Genomic DNA, 23,318 nt, shown 5'->3' on the forward strand with positions numbered 1-23,318 from the left:
CACTCCCACGGGCTGGTAGACATATGAAGGGAACTAAACCCCTCAAAAAGGGACTATACACACTACTAAGCCCCTCGCCAGTCAAACGCCAGAATACTAGGGATGGACTTTATGTTCGGGTTTAATATTGGCTGTTCGCCCATTCACCAAATAGCGAACAATTTGGCGTGTTCGCAGCAAATTCGAAAGCCGTGCAACACCATTTAAAAGTCTATGGGAGAAATCAAAAGTGCTAATTTTAAAGTTTAATATTCGCGTTATTGTCATAAAAAGTGTTTGGGGACCCGGGTCCTGTCCCAGGGGACATGTATCAATGCAAAAAAAGTTTTAAAAACTGCAGTTTTTTCTGGAGCAGTGATTTTAATAATGCTTAAAGTGGATGTAAACCTGAATTTTTTGTTTTAATTTTTTTTTTTATGTCATAATGTAGAGTATAAGATTTCCTATCATTTGAGCCCAGTCTTGCCACAAAGTGTTAATCCAGCTCTGAGCAATCCTCTTTTATTGTTCAGTGAGATAAATCTTAAGAAACAGAGAAATACGGTACTTTGTCAAACCCTCCCCCTTGCTGTGAGTGACAGGTGATTTACATATCTCCTGCACTAGCCTAAGCCCTTGTACACACGGTCGGAGAATCCGTCCGAATGTGTCCTATCGGACCGTGTCGTCGGATAATCCGACTGTGTGTGGTATGCTTCGGACTGATTCCATCGGACCCAATTTTCCAACATGTTGGAAATATTTCCCGACCAACTGGGCCGATCGGACATACTCCGATCATGTGTAGAGAATTTTGATCGGACCAAGTGCCACGCATTCTCAGATCAAATTCCTACATCAAAGCTATTGGCTACTAGCCTGAATGTAGTCCCATCATAACGAAATTAAGTCATCACGTTCTGAAAGATCAGATTTTTTCGCCAACTTTGTCTGACCGTGTGTATGTAACAGTTTCGGACAAGATCCGACGGGCAAAATCCGACGGATTTGGTTGTGGAAATCTCCGACCGTGTGTACAGGGGCTAAGGGGTTCTTCACATGTATGTGTGGTGCTCTCCAAAGAGCGACCATAGCATGGATCTCTCTTTAGAGAACATTGGATAGGCAGTATTTACTGCCTCCTCACCCCTGCTTAACCCTTCGCATGCCACAAGCACATGCAGAGTGGTCTCCACTCATTTAAAAAGCGACAGGGTGTACAATTCTTGCTGCACCTGCTAAGCAAAGCATCACACCAGTGGTATGTATGCACCCCTGGCCGCTGCCTCTGCAGCTAAAAGGGTTAGCAGTTGGGGGTAATAAAAGTGCAGCTTAACTGCAGGGGTTTTCCCAGCCACCAATCCCACATTCATATTGTAAAGCGCTGCGCAAACTGTTGGCGCTATATAAATCCTGAATAATAATAATAATAATAATAATAATGTGAACGAGTCCTTACTCCAAAAAGGTGCCCTTAAATCTTAACACCCCCCCCCCCCCCGCCATATTTACCCCTTTCACTGCCAGGCCCTGAGCTCCACTTTTGAACTCAGGTGGCTGGACCATTTTGGCAATTTTTTCATTGCCTTTTTATTTTTTCCTTACAGCTTTCAGAGTTTGTGAAAGACCCAGCCCCCCCCAACCATACATTTTCTGAAAGCATAGAACCAGTAGAATAAAAAGAAGGGTCTACTGATTTTTTTTTTTTTAGGCCCTGTGATATTTGCACAAATGTTTATCAAAACAATATATTTTTGCTAAAAATACACTAAAATTATAGTGGATACACGCCAAATTCTACAAAACTCCTGCTAAATTCTTACTAATATTAAAAATTAAAACTGTAGTGAGTTAATAATATTTGTAAGTTTCATATTGCTTTCTTTTGTGAAATGTTGAAAACTGAAGGTTTACAAAACAGTAAATAAAAACAATTTACTCAAAATATCTGGAGGTTACCATTTTTTCCTACAGCTTTCAGAAATTGTAAAAGACCACCCCAAACTATAAATTTTCTGAGAGCAAATGACCTGTGGAATAAAAAGCGTTACTGATTTTTTAGGCTGCGCAAATGTTTATCAAATCGCTACTTTCACAAAAAAAAAGAAACAAAAAAAAAAAAAACCAATAAAATCATTATTAGTTCACATGAGTTGTACTAAAGTGTATACCTATGGAGGGCCGTGTTTACCCACACGGGGTTGCACAGGCAGTCCTATTCATGTCAATTAGGATGCAACAACTGCACGGGCACGGCCGCTGCTCCCCATCTGACATATGCGTGAGTGTGGGTGCAGGACCCCGCTCTCAAGACAGTGTGAGCTCAGGGACATGCACATTATATATATATATATATAAATAAAAGTAATACACACACATAAAATGATATATATATATTATATACACACACACAGGACCCCACTCTCAAGACAGTGTGAGCTCAGGGACATGCACATTATATATATATAAAAGTAATACACACACATAAAATTATATGATAATATTATATATATATATATATATATATATATATATATATATATATATATATATATATATATATACATACATATATACACACACACACATATACACATACACACATATGCATACATTATATATACACACACATACATATATCCACAGAGTCTACTCTAACAAACTCAATATGTGTGGTTAGCAGCAAACATGCCATTTAAAATGATGTTAGAAGCACATGAGTGCATGGACAGATCTGAAACACAATTTAGAATCTCTTTTGTTACAACCATTCAGGGTAATCTTCTGCTACTGTATGTATACGTCTCTCATAAAACCTCAGCTAAGTGTGCCATTATTAGAGCCCCGACAACAGGGACTGTAATACCCCCTGGTGCTTTTGTATTACGCTCCGATATACACAGATCATTGTAAATAATGCAATATGATCAAGCACCACTGCTTTCTGTGATATCCTGCACATATAACAATCGATAAGGCCATTCTCTCTTTCATTACACTTCTCTAAATGCTTTGCCTAGGTATAGTATACAGCTAATGCACTTTCTTTCTCCTACACATGTTCATATATAGCGCCAAGGTAGTCAGGCATGAAAAATAGCAAATTAAACTGTATAGACAATTAAACAGACATTGACAACATTTATTTGATTTGTCACTACAGGCGTTCCATGATTTTGTGCACATCCTCCAAATTGATTACATGCCACATTTCCTGTTCAGTGGTTTGCCTATACGGCATAGTCGTCAGCATAATGAACACATATTTGAAGCTGGTAATACAGAACAATCTACTTCTGTAATAAGCTTTGGAGGAGGATTAGAATCCATGGCTGGAAATCTAGTGCAAAGACTGTAATGTATGAAATTGGCCCAGGCAGTTAGCTGCATGTAGCAAAGATAGCCAAGGAGAAATTAAAGCTCAAATCATCTTCAAATAAAAAAGGACTTATGTTGGATGTGTCATATTTATACTGGGTCGTTTTCAAGTTGGTGCAACGGCTTTATGTGTCACTGCTAGTATCATACCTTTCTGTATCGTATGCATCCTATATATCCAACAGTGGAAATTCATGAGATAAAAAGACTTCAAAAAGAACGCTGACATTTATAAAGATATAAAGTAATGAGCAATGTAAGGAAGTCCTAGCTACCCATTTGTTTTTGTTTTTTAACTACAAAATATTAGACAGCTTAAAGTGTTACTAAACCCACAACAGTAAAATCAGTCTGTACATGCAGTAAATCAGGCTTTTTATACTCACTAAGGAACCTAAGGGGTTAATCCTCTGTTTGCCCCTGTCTTCTCTGATCCTTCCCTTCTTTTCCTCTCCTCAATCCATCCCCTGATAAAACAGAGCCTTTGTAGTCACTTTGCACATGCTCAATTTGGTGTGTACTGCCAGAGTGTTTTTTTTTTCTTGGGAGGGTGCATGTGATCAGCAAAGGGCCAATAAGCACTGATCTGACAGAAAGTCAGGGGTCATGTAGTCTCGTAGGACAGTCAGAGGAGAATGAACACTCCTCCTACAAGCTTTATCTAGTGCTCGGCCGGACACGGAGTCACAAGACTGCTATATACTGCTGATGGCTTCGGCTCCCCCCCCTCCTCTGATATATTTGGCACCTTTTTATTTGTGGTGGTGTGGTGGGGAGGGGGAGCAAGTTCTCCACCCCTGCCTGCATCCTTCACAGGTCCCAGAATGCTGTGGGACCATTGACAAAGCGCAGTGCAGCTCATGCATGTGCTGTGAAGCAACAAGGGGTCACAGCTGGATTCCCACAATTAAGACGCTGGTGATGGGGACTGAAGATCAGTGAAGAAACCGGCTTGGGGGAGCACAGCGCTGGATCCTTCGGCACGTGTCTGTTTATACAATGCCAGCAGCTACAGTTTTTGTAGCAGTTGACTTTTAAATTTTCACTTACCTTAACCTCCTTAACAGTATTCCCGAGTGTGGCTTGGGGTGGATTTTCAACACCAAAAGCGGTAACCCCGAGCCACACTCGGGATCACATTGCAGGATCCAGGTACAGCAAACTTACCTTGTCCTCAGGATTCTGTCGTGTCTCCCTGCACTGTGTGCGAGCCGTCCTCCGCTCGATTCATCACAGAGCCGAGCTTTCTTCCCTGCCAGCGTTGTGATGCACAGAGACGGAGAACGGCGCCAAATTCAAAAAGTAAAAAACACAATACATATACAGTACACTGTAATCTTACAGATTACATTACTGCATCAATTTATTGCACATCCCTTTTGTCCCTAGTGGTTTGTCCAGTGCCCTGCATGCAGTTTTATATTATATATACTGTTCTTTCTGGAGGAACTGGAGATTATCCATAGCAACTAAAACCGTCCCTTTACATCAAAAGTGGTTTTAGACCAGCTACAAAACAGCGATAATAAATTAGAATCACTTGCACAATTGAGCGATAGTGATTTGTGGGGAGATCCGTCGTCAAACACTGAAAGTAGCAATTCTGAAACAGCAAATTTGTGTTTTTGATTTGATTACATTGAATATTTTTTATTATTATTATTTGTTATAATTATTTACTATATTATAATTTATGATTTTGTGTTTCAAACTTTCATACCCGGGATGTCTACTAGACTCTTGTTTGGACAGATTTAAGTGAGTTATTCCTAAGAATTACAGGCCGTAATGGCTGATGCATTTCAAGGGAGAACCCTCTTCATCAGAGCCAAAAAGGTGGTTTGCCAAAATTGTCCACCATTTTGGTTCTGATGAAGAGGGTTCTCCCTTGAAACACGTCAGCCATTACGGACGCTGCCTGGTCTTCCCATGCTATTATCTGACTACAGCAGACCTGAAGGTGATTGTTCTCACTTGCTATGATATGCATATACATGCCGCACATTTGTGAGTATAACACTTGTTGTTTTTGTTCTTAAATAAAATGTATGCTGGTAATGTGCTAGGCCGATGTACCGTCTCTTGTTGTTTTGTAGTCCATAAGCATATCAATTGTCCGGAGGCCAGCAAGACCATTGGCGCTGACGAAGATTACATATACTGTACACCTCTATACTTTCCACTCGATCACAGGAGAGCAGCTTTTGGGTTATTTACCAAGGCTGGACAGTGCAAAATCTGCCGCAACTCTGCAGAGAAACCAATCAGCTTACAGGTATTATTGCCAAAGCTTAATTGAACAAGCTGATGTTAGAAGCTGATTGGTCACCACGCACAGCTGCACCAGATTCTGAGTGCTCCAGGTTCAGTAAATCTTCCCCATTAATACATCATTTTATTTGTGGCTTCGGTCATTCCTAAAAAGAAAAAATGCATTGAAGTTTATGGCGATACCGCATTCAGTCCTCCTGCACCTTTGGTTTTATTGCTAAAGCTTGGCAGGCCTCTCAAGGCCACAAATGTCTAGTAACTGGCTGAGATTTGCTCATTGTATGGCCAGTTTTAAAATGTTTACTGAACTTTACTTTTGCATTATACATAATTAACACTTTTGTGCCCTTAGAATGTGCTTTAAACGGTCACTCACCTGTCACTGGAGCATCAATATCCAGTAAGTTTTTTTCCATGCGGAGAATTGAAGCTCCTTCTGTTATTATTCGAAGAGCCACGCTTTCTTCCAGTCTTCCCTCTTTCATTAAGTGGCCTTTTAAGATGTCTACCCGAGGTTTGCCATCATTGTCAAATATTTCTTTTGCTGTAAGCCTATGATTTGGTGGGAATGGTACAGCTAAAAAGAAAAAAAAAGGGGCAAATATTAATGACATTAATAAATATCAGAGAAATATAGACTCATGCCATTCACATACTCCCTAATCTGGCCAACAAGTCTCATACTTCAGTCAACCTTTACTCTGTCTTAGAACGCTTCTCCCATTCTAGGTTTACAGAATAAACAGTGTTCCGTGCAAACTGGGAGTTGTTCAAAGCTCAGGTCACCTAAAATATTTCTTGTAAACTAGGAAGTTCATCAGCTTTGGCTTTGTTCTGATGTGACAAGTATAAATCAGCAGGTTTTCAAACTGGTAGATCCTGGCAACTGCTGAGAAGCTGCAGTTCAATGAAAGCACACTGTACACCAGTATTAATAACTATTCTGATCAAAGCACTTCTTTTGACATCTAATGTGCCAGCTCTACACCACCTGTAATAGGATCAGGAGTCATCATTGTCAATGCCAGAATCTTACAGCACAGAGCTGTAAAAGGTTCAGCATGGTACCCCTGGCACAGGACGAGGCCAGTATACATAACAAGGCATAATGAAAGCTAGCCATACACCACTTCTTCGCCCTTGTTCAGCCCTCATGAGTAGTCAATTGATTTCCCCATCCATGCCAACAGCATGGAAGGCGTAATGGCCACTGCTGTTCGTGGCTTCCTGTATACCTGAACAGTAGGGGCCAGTTCACACCATGAATCGCACAGGAACGAACTGTGCGATTCACATGAAATCCAGGTGCAGTGCGTTTTTATCTCAATTTGAATGGGCTAACATCGACAGACCGCACCAAAAGTAGTGCATGCACTACTTTAAAAAATGCATGGTAACCAGATCGCATGGTACTACTGTACCAGGCGATCCAGTGAAAGCAAACGCACTGAGTTTGTGACCTGCATTTAGGGTGGCATTAAGTAACCGCTGACACCTGATGTAGATCGCAACTTCATTGCGTTGTGAACGCAGTATGGGAAAAGTGCACGGAATGCAGGTTTTCCACACCATGTTCTGGTGTGACCTGGTCCTAAATGCATCCGATAGGATGCAGTCTGTGTTTGGGTCATATTCTTCCACTGGGCTCTGTTGATTTTAAAATCCAATTTTGTCAAGCTGGGTGATGTTAATAGGACCACTTACCGCTCAAGTTTCTGCTGATTCAGCAGGAATGCGTATGGCCAGCCTCAGTGTTAGGCCCCTTTCACACGGGGTCAGTAATGATCCGCCCCGTGATGATCCGCTCGCTCAGCGGGGATCGCTCCATTGTCCCCGCTGAGCCTGTGGCGGACAGGGCGGTCTCCGCACACTGTGCGGAGACCGCCCTGTCAGCTCTCCACTCTCCTCTATGGGGATCGGATGAGCACGGACCGTCTGTCCGTGTTCATCCGATCTGCAGACGGATAGAAAAATAGGATTTTCCTCCATCTGCAGAATCGGACAATAGCGGGTGTCTGTGAATATGCATCCGCAGACACCCGCTATCCCATAGGGATGCATGTATGTCTGTATTTCATCCGCAAACGGATGGATGAAATACGGACACACTGTCCGCATGTGTGAAAGGGGCCTTAGAGCTTAGTTTAAAGTTATGCTACATTAATGAATTAAAGAGTTTATTTTAAGTTTTAGTGTTAAAATGGGTCTCTACATCCCCTAACCTTATGTTTAAATAATCACCAGTTAGTAGAGTAGCTTAGGGTATTTCCTCTGAGATCTATACCCTAAGCAACGAAACACAATTGCTTTGGTTTCTTTCTCTCTGTGCAAGTTAGTCTGCTTAGATTCACTACAACAGTGTAACCCCAGATGACCTTTCTTGCCGGGAACAATCTCATCATTTTTTTTTTTTTTTTTTTTTTTTTTTTTTTTTTTTACACAGGTACTTCTATAGCGTCATCAATTTACACAGCACATATATATTACATATTCACATCAGTCTCTGTCCTCAACGAGCTTACAATCTAAGGTCCCTAACTCAGATTCATACATATACTAGGGGCAATTTAGACAGGAGCCAATTAACCCAACAGCATGTCTTTGGAGTGTGGGAGTAAACTGGAGTATCCAGAGGAAACCCAACAGGGAGAACATGCAAACTCCAGGCAGGCGCGTAGTGGATGGGATTCAAACCGGTGACCCTAGTACTACTAGGCAGAAGTGCTACCAGGTTGGATATAAAGCAATGATTTTTAATTCAATGTTTTTTTTTTTTTTATCAAATTTATTTTAATCAAATGCTTTTGGAGTAAAAATCTATCTAAAGATAGTTTTCTATTCAAGCTACATTAATAATTTAGTTTATTCAGCATGAAATGGAGCCTAGTTATGTAGTATGAGGCTGTATATTCTGCAATATTTACATTTTTGGTAAACTCATTAAATTAATCCAAGTTCTGCAAGCTAAGATAACATGCACTGCATTGATGCATTCACACAATTTCACATTAACCATGAGCTAAATCTTCAGGAATATTTCTTTATCCCACTGTTTTCCAAATCTACATACACTACAAACTGTATGACTGAATTGGTTCTGATATCGCTGTTTTACTAACCTGAAAGCTTATTATTCTAAATAGGAAACCTCAGTTATGTTTGTAAATATTAAAGATTGTAACTGCCAGCAAGAATAAGTCTTTACATTTAAAGAGCACCTGTCATTTCAGATACATCATGGTAGTGCCCGTTAGCAGGATTCCACTCACCTGCTGCCGCCACGTCCCTCACCTTGTCCCTGCCACATCACCAGCCATCCCATTAAAGTGAATGGGACCGTCAGTGAGTCAACAGCAGGTCAGTGGAGGAGCTGCTACAGGACAGAAATAGTAGTTGCTTTTTAAAAACGTTGATTTAAATCAAGCCTTTTTACTAGTGATTTAAATCGGGATTTAAATACACTTGATTTAAATCAAATCTACCCACTTAGCCACTGTACTGCCCATTGTTCATGGTTGTTGCTGAAAGCAGTTTTTCACAACCATATAGAGGGAGAGAGCCTACATATATTAAATCAAATGAATGACCAAGTAAGGGTCCTTTCACACGGGGCGGATCAGTGCTGATCCGCCCCATGGATATCCGCTTGCTCAGCGGGGATCGCCGGAGCGATCTCCGCTGAGCAGGGAGATGACAGGTCCATCTCTGCACATTGCGCAGGGATGGACCTGTCACAGCGCCGCTCTCCCCTATGGGAGATCTGTCCGTCGTCACCCGATCCAATGACGGATGGAAAAATAGCCTTTTCCTCCGTCACACTTTTTCGGATCGGAGCGGGTCGGATGTCAGCGGACTTGTCACCGCTGACATCCGACGCTCCATAGACCTCTATGGAGCATCCATTCAGGTCTGCCTGAAAAACTGACAGGCGGACCTGAACGGATCGTCCGTGTGAAAGAGGCCTAAATGGTGACCGCTATTTCACATTTTTATTTTTTTTGTAACTCACTAATGCATTATAGTAACCCTTTCACATATAAAACATTATAGCATGAGGATGAATATCCTTCCTAGGATCCTATATATATATATACACACTACAGACTATACCGATAAAGACATCTGATCTCAAACATTTATTCAATGTTATTTGCGGACTACGACCCCAAATCGATTTGGCAATTTGCAAATGGGAACAATATCTATCCACAAATCTCTCAGAAGAGGAATGGGAAAAATATACACATATATCCACAAAGGCTCAATAAACGTTCTAGCCCAAGAAAACAGCTACACAATTTTCTCCAGATGGTATAGAACACCTCTAAGACTACACAAATTTTCCCCTAAGGTATCCCTCCACTGTTAGCGTTGTAAGGAGGAGCTGGGTTCACCACTCCATATATGGTAGGATTGCCCCGATCCAACCCTTTTGAAAGAGGTCCATAGAGTCACATGCCAGATCTCTACCCTCCCACTAGATTTCTCCCCAGCCAAACTCTGTGCTCCGACGCACTGGCACTCCCTGAACCCCCCGACCATAGCAGAATGGTTCAACCGTATACAAAGAATCGCTGATATGGAAGAACTTCTCCACCAAGCGAGAGACACCCCTGATAACTATAGATCAACATGGTCCTGCTGGCAACATTTTAAAACATTGGACAATTATCAAAAACACAGCTTGAGAAGTATCTGGAGTGCCAAGCCACCACATATTGAAGGATGTCAGCTATCTTTGGCCTTGGAGGTCCTCATTAGACCAAAAGAGGTAAAAGACATTGCTACATGCAAATATTGCACGTATATTACATGTTTACGTTTCACGCTAAAAAACGCATGACAAATAATTTCTGTGCCCCCCTTTCTTTCTGTAAGTCATTACACACTTTGTGAAAATCTTAATAAAATACTTTTGGGAGAAAAGAAAAAAAAATGATAGTGTGACATATTAGAGACACTAGTACACTACCACATTTAGATTTAAAGATGAAAACGGTTTTAACTTAACCACTTCAGCTCCGGACCAATAAACACCTTAAGGACCAGAGGTCTTTTTGCAATTTCGCACTGCGCTGCTTTAACTGGTAATTGCGCGGTCATGCAATATTGCACCCAAACGAAATTTGCGTCCTTTTCTTCCCACAAATAGAGCTTTCTTTTGATGGTATTTGATTGCCTCTGCGATTTTTTTTTTTTGCGATATAAATGGAAAAAGAGCGAAAATTTTGAAAAAAAAAGATATTTTCTTCTTTTTGTTATAAGAAAAATCGAATAAACTAAATTTTAGTCATACATTGAGTGCAAAATTTATTCAGCCACATGTCTTTAGTAAAAAAAATGTCAATAAGCGTATATTTTTTGGTTTGCGCAAAAGTTATAGCGTCTACAAACTAGAGTACATTTTCTGGAATTTACACAGCTTTTAATTTATGACTGCCGATCTCATTTCTTGAGGTGCTAAAATGGCAGGGCAGTACAAATCCCCCCCAAATGACCCCATTTTGGAAAGTAGACACCCCAAGGAAATTGCTGATGGGTATGTTGAGCCCATTGAATATTTATTTTTTTTGTCCTAAGGGATTGAATAATGACAAAAAAAAATGATATATTGCTCACACATGCCATGGTTATATGTGAAATGACACCCCAAAATACATTCTGCTGCTTCTCCCGAGTACGGGGATACCACATGTGTGGGACTTTTTGGGAGTCTAGTCGCGCACGGCACCCCGAAAACCAATCACCACCTTCTAAGGGTGCAAATTTTTGATTTAACTCCTCACTACCTATCACAGTTTCGAAGGCCATAAAATGCCAAAATAGCACAAAACCCCCCCAAATGACCCCATTTTGGAAAGTAGACACCCCAAGCTATTTACTGAGAGGCATGTTGAGTCCATGGAATATTTTATATTTTGCCAAAAGTTGCGGGAATATTACAAACTTTTTTTTTTTTTGCACAAAGTTGTCACTAAATGATATATTGCTCACACATGCTATGGGCAGAAGTCAAATTACACCCCAAAATAAATTCTGCTGCTTCTCCCGAGTACGGGAATACCACATGTGGGGGACTTTTTGGGAGCCTAGCCACGTACGGGACCCCGAAAACCAAGCACTGCCTTCCGGATTTGAATATAAAATGCTATAAAAAACAAACTAACCAGAGTCACCCGTAACACTTATACGGTGATCAGTGGTGAAAGGGTTAACTAGGGGCAATCAGGGGGTTCAAATTTTTATTAGGTAGTATATGGGGGTCCCTGGCGCTATATAAAAACCTGACGGGGAACCTAAATAACTAACTGGCTAACCAGCGTCACCAGTGACACTTATACTGTGATCGCTGGTGAAAGGGGGTGAAAGGGTTAACTAGCAGCAATCAGGGGGTTAAAACCATTATTGGGTAGTATATCGGGGTACCTAGCGCTATAAAAACCTGGCGGTGAACCTAAAAAAATAACTAGCTACCTAGCGACACTAGCGACACTGATGCAGCGTTCAGAAAAATTATCGCTTAGTGACACTGGCAAAAGGGGGTGAAAGGGTTAACTAGCGGAAATCAGGGGGTTAAAACCATTATTGGGTAGTATATCGGGGTACCTAGCGCTATAAAAACCTGGCGGTGAACCTAAAAAAATAACTAGCTACCTAGCGACTGTAGCGACACTGATGCAGCGATCAGAAAAACGATCGCTTAGTGACACTGGCAAAAGGGGGTGAAAGGGTTAACTAGCGGCAATCAGGGGGTTAAAACCATTATTGGGTAGTATATCGGGGTACCTAGCGATATAAAAACCTGGCGGTGAACCTAAAAAAATAACTAGCTACCTAGCGACACATGCAGCGATCAGAAAAATGATCGCTTAGTGACACTGGCAAAAGGGGGTGAAAGGGTTAACTCTAGGGGCAATCAGGGGGTTAAATCTTTATTGGGGGGTGATAGGGGGCTACCCTGGACCTAACACTAACTGTCCTGACAGTTTTTACTGTCACAACTGACACTGAATGCATTGATCAGTAAAGAAATGATCAATGCAATCAGTGACACTGTGACTGGGGGGGGAGGGGGGGGCGGGGGGGGGGATCGGGGGGGGGGTTTGTGTGCCTGTGTGTACCTACATGTCAGTGTAGTGTTGGTGCACAATTACTTTTACTCTTCTCCTCGTAGTCCGGTCAAAAAGACCGCCCCGAGGAGAATGACATCACGTCCTCCTTCCTGTGTATACAAAACACAGGGGAGGAAGCTTCTCATTGGCCAGGAGCGATCCAGAGGGGGTGGCCGAAAACCAACGGCCATCCCCTCATCACGGAGCGCTCCTGGACCGAATCGGACCGCCGTAAACAGCGGGAGGGGGTCCGATCGGACCCCCCACCCGCTGGAAGGCAATCACGTAGATGTACGTGATTGTGCCTGCCTGTGCCATTGTGCTGACGTACAATGGCAATACGGCGGTCCTTAAGTGGTTAAGAAATGATATTTCTGTTCATCTAATCCTGAAATTTACACAGCTCTAGCACACAGCCCTGCCTGGCAGGGGAGGGGACCTGATCTTTCTGTACTGCAGCTTCCCTATTTAACCGCTTGAGATCTGCGCTATAGCCGAATGACGGCTACAGCGCGGACCTGCTTTGCCGGGACTATGTCTATTGAGGTCGTCCCGTGTACGAGTGGCCTGGGCGTGCGCGGCAAGCTCTGTGATCAGCGAGTCTATGAGACTCGCTTGATCACAGATCGGAGCAAGGGGTCGATCCCGACCCCTTACCACGTGCTCAGCTGTCAGCCAATGACAGCTGATCATGTGATCACAACAGAGCCGGTAATCGGCTATTTTTCCTCCTCGTGCTGACAACGCAAGGAGGAAAAAAAAAGCTGATCACCGGCGGCCGTGAGAGGGACTTCAGTCCCGATCACGGCCAGATCATCAGTGCCCACCTGCCCCCTGCCAGTGCCACCTAATTATAGGAAACGTGCCACCCATCAGTGCCACCCATTAGTGCCCATAGTGCCACCCATCAGCGCCCACAATCTGCCTCAACAGTGCTGCACCTCATATGCCACATATCCGTGCCCATCAGTGTCATCTACCAGTGCCCATCAGTGCCGCCCATCAGTGCCCAGCAGTCCCATTTATCAGTGGTACCTATCAGTGCCCATCCATGCCACCCAGCCGTGCCACCCATCCGTGCCATCATATCTGTGCCCATCTTTGCCCGTCAGTGCCGCCTTATCTGTGCCCATCGGTGCCGCCTTAACTGTGCCTATCAGTGCCACCTTAACTGTGCCTTTCAGTGCCGCCTCATCAGCGTATTTCAATGAAGGAGAAAAATTACCTGTTTGCAAAATTTTATAACAAAGCTGGGAGTTTTATTTTTTGTTAAACAAACAAAAAAAGATGCAAAATAAAAAAAATATAAAAAATCATGTTTAATTCGATTTTTTATATTTTTTTTATTTTGCATCTTTTTTTGTTTAACAAAAAATAAAACTCCCAGCTTTAATTAAATACCACCAAAAGAAAGCTCTATTTGTGGGAAAAAAATGATAAAAATGTCATTTGGGTGCAGTGTTATATGGCCGCACAATTGTCATTCAAAGTGCATCAGAGCTGAAAGCTGAAAATTGGTCTGGGCAGGAGGGGGGTTTAAGTGCCCAGTAAGCAAGTGGTTAAATTACAGGGTTTTTTTTACTGATCTATACACAGTGCAAGTTTATGCGTCTATGTATATGGGCCAGTTAAAAACAAACATTTAGATCAGTTAAAAAAAAAAAAAGCCTAAAAATGTGGTGTTAAGAGCAGGTATGGAGGAACTGGTAGCAATGTCTCAGGATAATCCTTCCAATTGCACACACACCTGGTCATGTTGGAGCTATTTCCAAACTTCTCCAGAATATTAAACTGATGTGAGACCTTCCATAATACTCAATAAGGTAAGGCTACCTGAATAAGCTTTGATCTTGGAAGCTTTAGTTTTAACACCCATTTCCTCTCCAACACCTCAAGCCTTTTCACCTTTGATGTGGAAGTGGAGGGAAGGGTGAATCCTCAGAACGGGGTGGCCCCTCTCTATGGTGCCGCCTCTTCCTCCCTTCGGACCCATAGCAGGACCCCGATTCCTCTTGTACTAAATTGTAACGTAAATGTAATGCCTGCCTTCATTTTGTTAAGTGCTGCACAAACTTGGCACTACAGTATATACAGTGATTTGAAAAAGTATTCATACCCCTTGAAGTTTTCCCCATTTTGTCATGTTACATCCAAAAACTTAAATTTATTTTATTGGGATTTTTTGTGATAGACCAACACAAAGTTGCACATAATTGGGAAGTGGAAGGAAAATGATAAATGGTTTTTAAAATTTGTTACAGATAAATATGTGAAAAGTGTGTTGTGCATCTGTATTCAGCCCCCTTGAGTCAATACTTTGTAGAACCACCTTTCTCTGCAATTGCACCTGCAAGCCTTTTGGGGATGTCTCTACCAGCTTTGCACCTCTAGAGTGACATTTTTTTGCCCATTCTTTTTTGCAAAATAGCTCAAGCTCGGTCAGATTGGATGGGGGGGGTGTCTGAACCACAATTCTTAAGTCCTGCCACAAATTTTCATTTGGATTTAGGTCTGGACTTTGACTGGGCCAGTCTAACACATGAATATGCTTTGATCTAAACCATTCTATTGTAGCTCTGGGTGTATGTTTAGGTTCGTTGTCCTGCTGGAAGGTGAACCTCCACTCCAGTCTCAAGTCTTTTGCAGACTTTAAGTCCCCATATACACTATTCGATTTTCTGCAGATTTCTGTCTTCAGATTTACCAAAACCATATAATATGAGGTTAAACCTTAAGAGTTTAAATTTGTATGCAATCAGGCAGGTCCTTGCACTACATGGTTTTGAGAAATCTGAAAACACAAAACTGCAGAAAATCTAATAGTGTGTATGGGGTCTAACAGGTTTTCATCTACAATTGCCCTGTATTTGGTTCCATTCTTTTCCCATCAAATCTGACCAGCTTTCGCATCTCCACCACATGGTGCTGCCACCACCATGTTTCACTATGGGGATGGTGTGTTCAGGTAGATGAGAAGTGTTAGTTTTCCGCCACATATAGAGTTTTGCTTTTAGATAAAAAAAGTTAAAATGTTGGTCTCATCCAGAGCACCTCCTACAGCGTGTTTGCTGTGTCCTCAATGTGGCTTTTTCCAAACTGCAAACAGGACTTCTTATGGGCTTTCTTTCAACAATGGCTTTCTTCTTGCCACTCTTCCATAAAGGCCAGATTTGTGGAGTGCACAACTAATAGTTGTCCTGTGGACAGATTCTCCCATCTGTGCTGTGAATTTCTGCAGCTCCTCCAGAGCTACCATGGGCCTCTTGGCTGCTTCTCTGATTAATGCTCTTCTTGGCCGGCCTGTCAGTTTAGGTGGACGACCATGTCTTGGAAGGTTTTGAGTTTTGACATACTCTATCCATTTTCAGATGATGGATTGAACAGTGCTCCGTGAGATATTCAAAGCCTAACCCAGCTTTAAACATCTCCACAACTTTATCCCTGACCTGGCTGGTGTGTTTCTTGGCCTTTATGGTGCTGTTTGTTCACTAAGGCTCTTTAACAAACCTCTGAGGGCTTCACAGAACAGCTGTATTTATACTGAGATTAAATTACACACAGATGGACGCTATTTACTAATTAGGTGACTTCTCAAGGCAATTGGTTGCACTAGATTTTAAATTAGGGGTATCCGTGTAAAGGGGGCTGAATACAAAATGCACACCACACATTTCAAATATTTATTTGTAAAAAAAATTGTGCTATTTTGTATTGGTCTATCATGCAAAATCCCAATAAAATACATTTATGTTTTTTGTTTGTAACATGACAAAATGTGGAACGTGTCAAGGGGTATGATTACTTTTTCAAGGCACTGTAAATCCTGTATAATAATAATTGCCACAACTGCGTCAGTTCCATCCCGCCTCTTCATCACCCCCCTTCCCCTTCATCACTACCCTCCCTCTCCCTTCCCCCATACCCTCCCTCTTCCCCATCCCTGTCCCTCCTCCACCCTATTCTCCTCTCTCTGTGCCCAACTTGCTATATTTGCTCCCATGTATCCATTTGGCCACCTGAATCCTCCGGTACAGCTTGACAGTTGATAGCCCCTGATGCCTCCCTCTATCGCAAGTCTCAAAAAGTAACCACCCAAAGTTTTGCCCTGTGCCCTTACTTTACTGTAGATCTGTCTTCTATCCATTGGGCCCCTACTGCATTGGGATCATGACTGACTCCATGACATCATTTTATTTATTTTTTCTCTATTTTATTGTTCTTTTCTTTCTTCATTAAGGACCTTAATGTTAAGTTTGTGACTTCTATCTGTTACTCTTATCTTTAATCTGCACGTGCCTCCCACTGCTACACATACTGTCATGGTTCCCTGGGAGGCTGTACTGACCATCTCTTATGGGAACAAATGTTTTTTTTTTCTGTGCAATTTATTTGCCTTTGTTATTGTATTGTTTGTTGTGGCCCTTCGGGCCCCATTACTTTACTTGCACCCTTTGTACTTGTTATTCCACAATGAAATTTTTTGTTAAAATTTTTTTAGGCATCTGTGTGCAAGAAACCTATAAAAGTAGCAGCACCCATGCATCCCCATACCAAGTAAAAGACAACCCTGAAAGGGGCCCGCAGCTAATCTCTATGTGTAAACGGGGCCATAGAAGTAAAATGTGTTGGAGGCACCTTTTTTAAACCTTTACAGGCTGAATAAATACAGAAAAGTTATTGAAAGCTTAGGGAAACTTTTAGAGAAGCTCATTTTAAATGTATTTCCCAGAATTAGGAAGCACGTCATGAACATAAAGCATCAATGATAATGGAACCTGCAGAAAGATCCGGATAAATCACCTCCTAGTTCACCAAGCTAATCCCTCTAATTCTCTCTTCAAATGCCCGCTCGCACTTTATCGAGATGTGTTTGTTGATGTCATATCAACATAAGAACGGAGCTTACCAGTGACCTTAGCTTTAATTGGACTGTCAAAGATCATGTCACCTTTAATTAGTCATTTCACTAATCTGCTGTCCTCCAGGAGGTAACCATTTACCATTCCCCACTGCTCTTTACAACAGATTTATTTGTGCTGAGCAGTTAAATTTGCCATGATCTGTTTAGCCATACCGTATCTGTTACACTCGGCCGTTTCATTTGTCCTGCCAAAAGAAACCCCTATCGCCATAATCGTTATCTTTAGTGAACTGTCAGTTTCCGGGCTCATTTTCTTCAAGGATATTCATCTCATCAAAGCTAGATAGCGAGCAGTTCTAGAAAAAAGTCATCGGAAAATGCACTGGTAGAAATATTATTTATGTAACTTTGGTAGAACAGGAAGCACAAACAATTGTAAATCACCTGTCGGTTTACACAACGACAGCTGAAAATGGCCTTCCATTCAAAGGAGGCAAAGCGGACTTGTAACTTTGCCCATTCCTGACAAAGAAACAGGTTTACTTCCACTGCTAATATTTACCATGCCTATGATCCTCTGCCACCCTTTGAAATATTTTGTAGTTCTGTGAGCTCCTCACAGTTTGCATTAGAATTTGTAACAAGTCAGGTGCCTGGCTCATTTCCTGGCTGGAGGATGTCCAGTATCACCTAGCTCTTTCCTCTCCAGCATTAAAGGGATTGCAACGGCAGAAGTGTTTTTTTTTTTTAAATATCTTAATGCATTCTATGCATTAAGCTAAAAATCCTTCTGTGTGCAGCAGCCCCCCTCAGCTTTACCTCAGCCCCATCTCTGTCCAGTGATGTCCACAAGTGCGTCAGCTGTCTGGGACTCTCTGTCTCGCGATTGGCTAAAACAAAGCAGCAGCGCCATTGGCTCCCACTGCTGTAAATCAAGCTCAGCCAAACAAGAGAGTTAAGGGGGGGGGGGGGGGGGGGCGCCAAGCAGCATATCCGTGTTTGAATGGATACACTGATCTGCAGCTCAGCTCAGGTGCCCCCATAGCAAGGGAGGGGCCAGGAGATCCAGCCAGGGACCAGAGAAGAGGAGGATCCAGGGGGCTTTGTGCAAAACCCCAAGTATAACATGTTTCTTATTTTTATAGAAAAAAAAGACTTTACAAATCACTTTAACCACTTCCCACCCGCCGTATGCAGAATGAGGGCCGGAAAGTGCTTCTGTTATCCTGACTGGGCGTCATATGACGTCCAGCAGGATAACGTGGGAGTGCGCAGTGATCACAAGTGCAGCGTGTCAGTCTGACACCCAACATCTCCTATCGTGATAAGAAGCCTCTGTCAGAGGCTTCTTACCACGTGATCAGCTGTGACCAATCGCAGCTAATCATCACGTGAACCAGGAAGTACCGGTAAACAGCATTTTTCGGGTTCGCACTGACAGGGAGAGCCGATCAGCAGCTCTCCCTGTCAGAGGGGGCGTCTGTGCTGATAATCCGCACATTGATTATAAGCACAGCCCCCTCATTTGTGCCACAACAGCTTTTAAAAAAGTGCCCATAAGCTGTCAGTCAGTTCCCCATAAAAACAGCTCACAGTGCCCAAAGTGCCAATCAGCGCCCACCACAGTGCCAGTTAGTGCCCATCTCAGTGCCCAGCAGTACAACCTGTCAGTATCAGTGCTGCTCATCAGTGCCACCTGTCAGTGCCAATCAGTACCGCCTATCTGTCAATCACAGCCAACAATCAGTGCCCATCACAGCCAACAGTCAGTGCCCATCAGTGCTGCCTATCAGTGCCCATCAGTGCTGCCAATCAGTGCATCATCATTGCCCATCAGTGCCAGCTCATCAGTGCCCGTCAGTGAAGGAGAAAACAACATTTTATAACCGAAACAAACTTTTTATTCCCCAAAAATTGTGTTCTTTTTTAGTTTGTTTAGCAAAAAATAAAAACCGCAGGTGTGATCAAATACCACCAAAAGAAAGATATATTTGTGGGAACAAAATTATAAAATTTTTATTTGGGTACAGTATAGCATGACCGCGCAATTGTCATTCAAAATGTGACAGCTCTGAAAGCTGAAAATTGCCCTGGGCGTGGAAGGGGGCGAAAGTACCTGGTACTGAAGTGGTTAAGGTCCCCAGCTGGCCCCTTTAGTTCATTGGATTTCAGTTTTGTCAGTCATGGAGCCCCAGAATCAACGTGTACAGCCCCCTGCCAGCTCCTTCTTCAAGCCATGAATCTCCCTGACTAGTTATAGAAAAACTCCTCCTGGCTATGGCAGGGGAATGGCTATTTATTACAGCAGGGGAATATAGCCCACTAGAGCGTCCCCTTTCCCTTTTATGTTTTTCTGTCTATTATTTTTATTTATTTGGGGGGGGGGGGGCTTGTACCTACACAGTTTGGCACTTACCTACCCCAACTAGTAGGGTGTAGGTCCTCGGACTTACCCTGAAAGTTGGTGGGGAGAGCCTTTTGGTCAGGTTTTCTTCCCTTTTGGGAGATTCCAACCTAGTACTTGGGTAGGCCTTGCTCCAGAAGTCCTCCCGAAGAAAGGAGTCCACCCAGCTTCGGCTGGGTGGACCTTGAAGTAACCCAAACCCTTCCAGGAGCCTTGCCCATGGGTCCTTTCTCTTCAGAGTACACCCTGCACACTTTTTTGATGCACCTGGTGTTAAGTTTTGTGTGTGTGTTTTACTAAACCGCTGAGCTTGAAAAAAATAAAATTGTAAAAAGTGCTGGGGGGTGTAAAAAGTAAAGTCCAGCATACAGGTGCCCAAAGATATAAGTGGCTGTAGGTATGGACAAGTACTTGTGTAAACCTGTGTATAGCATTCAGATTCTTCAAATGCAAAACGCTGTATATGACTGTATACCCTTGTACAGTTATTACTCTGATGCGCTTAGACCTAAAGCTAAAATATATGCTGTATGTTTCAGTTCAGTTGGTGGGCAACAATCCTGTGCATTGTAGAGTACCGTTTGAACTGTAGATTAAAATGCTGAAAAACGATATTTCAGTTTTCTTTGTGCGACAAAGCAGGTATCGGCAAAAGAGGAAGATTATTACTGGAAAAAAAGATCCAGCTATCAAGGCTTTCAATGCACCCTGGACTACAGATTTCCTGCTGCTCAAGACTTCCTACACACGTATGCAGTCGCGCCCAGAGATTTTGTTTTTTTAAACGTGTTATTTTTGTCAATTTCCAAGGAAGAGCCTTAAAAGTGCATGTTGCTTAAAATACCTGCCTTCTTAAACAAACAGATCCTCCAAAAAAAGAACTTATGGAAACTATTAGTGAGCAGGTTTACTTCACAACTCAGGAAATGTGAACGTCGGCATCTGAAGAATAGACCCTGTACACAACTTATTTATTACAGGAACGTATAGAGCGCCGGCAATTTTACACAATGCTTTACATATATATTGTACATTTACAACAGTCCTTGCCCTCAAGGAGCTTACAATCTAAGGCGAAGGCTTCATGCACACTGGAGCTCATAAACTGCAGTTTATTGGAGTTTGGGCATTTTTTATTTTTTTTTTTTAAACCCATAAACTCCACTCTATGTTAGCCTATGTGTCCATGCACACTGAACGCCAGAAATTTGCATTCAAAGTGCCGTTTTTCACCGCCAAAAAACGACAAACGCCAATAAACGCTAGTACAAAACGCTGTTAAAAGCACATTTTTCAACCAGCATTTTCTGCCAGCAATCTGGCCTCCAGAAAAAGCTTTTTTGAGCTTCAGTGTGCATGGAGCCTTAATGAGCAGAGGAGTTTGTGGTTTTTTTTTCTGAACGCCAGAAATTCGTGTTCAAAGTGCCGTTTTTCTGACAACAAAAAAAGCTAAAAACCGCTAAATGCCGACAAACCCGCATAAACGCTGAAAAACGCTCGTTAATTTGTGTTCAATGTTCTATTTTTTCAATCCATTGTGGGATTTTTGGAGCGTCCTCAGTGTATTTTTATTAAAAATGCCCATAAATGCTAACACTAAAAAACACGCATAAATGCTAGTACAAAACTCTGTTAAAAGTGCGTTTTTCAACCAGTGTTTTCGGCCAGCAATCTGGCGTTCAGAGAAAGCTTTTTTGAGCTCCATTGTGCATGGAGCCTAAGGCTAAATGACATTCATACATACATACATACAAGGGGCAATTTAGACAGGAGCCAGTTAACCTACTAGCATGTCTTTGGCGTGTGGGAGGAAACCCACGCAGGCACATAGATCATGCAATTTCAGCCATTCAGTTCTTGGGATTTGAACCGATGACCCTAGAGCTTCTTCATAGTGTAACTTCACAAAATGAGATGACCCGGGGGTCGGCAATTCACTTCTGTATAACAGCCTTATAAAACAAAATTACTATTAATGTTTACTAGATTGAGTCAAGTAACTGGTACCGTAGATGAATAGCTTGCAAATATCTGGTATGACAGCAAAAAAAAAAAAATTATATATATATATATATATATATATATATATATATATATATATATATATATATATATATATATATATATATATATTTATATTTATATATATATATATATATATTTTTTTTATATATTATCTCTATGTGTTCACATTCCGGTGCCTACATCTGCCTCTCCTTGTATATGATTATTTAAAGTGACACTAGACATTGGTTTAAACAGAAATTATTTTCAAGTATGTATTCTTAACTAAAAAAGCACATTTGATTGCTCTTAGCCACCTCCAAATGTTTTTTAGGCTGCTGTGATCTTTCTGTTAGGCTGCTTTCACACTGGGGCGGGAGCAGCGTCGGTGGTAAAGCGCCGCTATTTTTAGCGGCGCTTTACCGTCGTTTTGGCGGCGGTGTGCGGGCGCTAGCGGGGTGGTTTTAACCCCCGCTAGCGGCCGAAAAGGGGTTAAACCCGCCCGCAAAGCGCCGATGCAGCGGCGCTTTGCCGGCGGTATTGCCGCGGTGTCCCATTGATTTCAATGGGTAGGAGCGGTATAGGAGCGGTGAATACACCGCTTCTTCACCGCTGCAAAGATGCGGCTAGCAGGACTTTTTTCACCGTCCTGCCAGCGCATCGCTCCAGTGTGAAAGCCCTCCGGCTTTCACACTGGAGTTAAAGGGGCCGGTTTTTTTTCAGGCGTTACACAGGCGCTATTTTTAGCGCTGTAACGCCTGAATACCGCCCCAGTGTGAAAGCAGCCTTAGAGAGTGGCTCCATTCATTCTCCATGGTCCTGCTTTAGGCTGGATTCACACCTATGCATTTTTAGTGCTTTTTGCATTTTGCAGGTTTGCACTACAGTCCATTTAACATGGTTTCCTATGGAACACGTTCTGTAGTGCAAATCTGCAAAATGCAAAAAGCACTAAAACTGCATAAGTGTGAATCAGGTTTTATGTAGGAATGTAGCCACCAACCCTTGCTTGCTTCTCAGATGGACTATGTCATTTGCAGTGTGCACAGAGCGGCCCACATGATCACAACTAAAGCACACTGCTGGCATTAAACAAACAGAAGTGAGAGAGAGAGAATAATAAAAAAATAAAATAAATAAAAATACAAAAATAGATTACAGGGCCATTAACCACTTGCCACACAGGTCAATTCTGAAATTTCTCTCCTACATGTAAAAATCATCAGTTTTTTTTCCTAGAAAATTACATAGAATCCCCAAACATTATATATGTTTTTTTTGTTTTGTTTTTTAGCAAAGACCCTAGTGA

At 42.2% G+C, this 23,318-nt stretch overlaps 1 protein-coding gene across 4 annotated transcripts in view; it reads right to left on the reverse strand.

The window, feature by feature from the left end:
- The window catches only part of PPP3CA (protein phosphatase 3 catalytic subunit alpha), a 364,984-nt gene that overhangs the window by 172,357 nt on the left and 169,309 nt on the right, over positions 1-23,318 (reverse strand). For all 4 annotated transcript variants that reach the window (XM_077476624.1, XM_077476627.1, XM_077476625.1 and 1 more), the window contains exon 2: positions 6,005-6,205. In XM_077476624.1, coding sequence (XP_077332750.1) covers positions 6,005-6,205 — 201 coding nt within the window. The remainder of the gene's footprint in view (positions 1-6,004; positions 6,206-23,318) is intronic.

The sequence above is a fragment of the Lithobates pipiens genome, unplaced genomic scaffold (genome assembly GCF_037356315.1).
Source record: "Lithobates pipiens isolate NorthernLeopardFrog02 unplaced genomic scaffold, aLitPip1_a1.2 Scaffold_13, whole genome shotgun sequence".
In the NCBI taxonomy this organism is placed as follows: domain Eukaryota; kingdom Metazoa; phylum Chordata; class Amphibia; order Anura; family Ranidae; genus Lithobates; species Lithobates pipiens.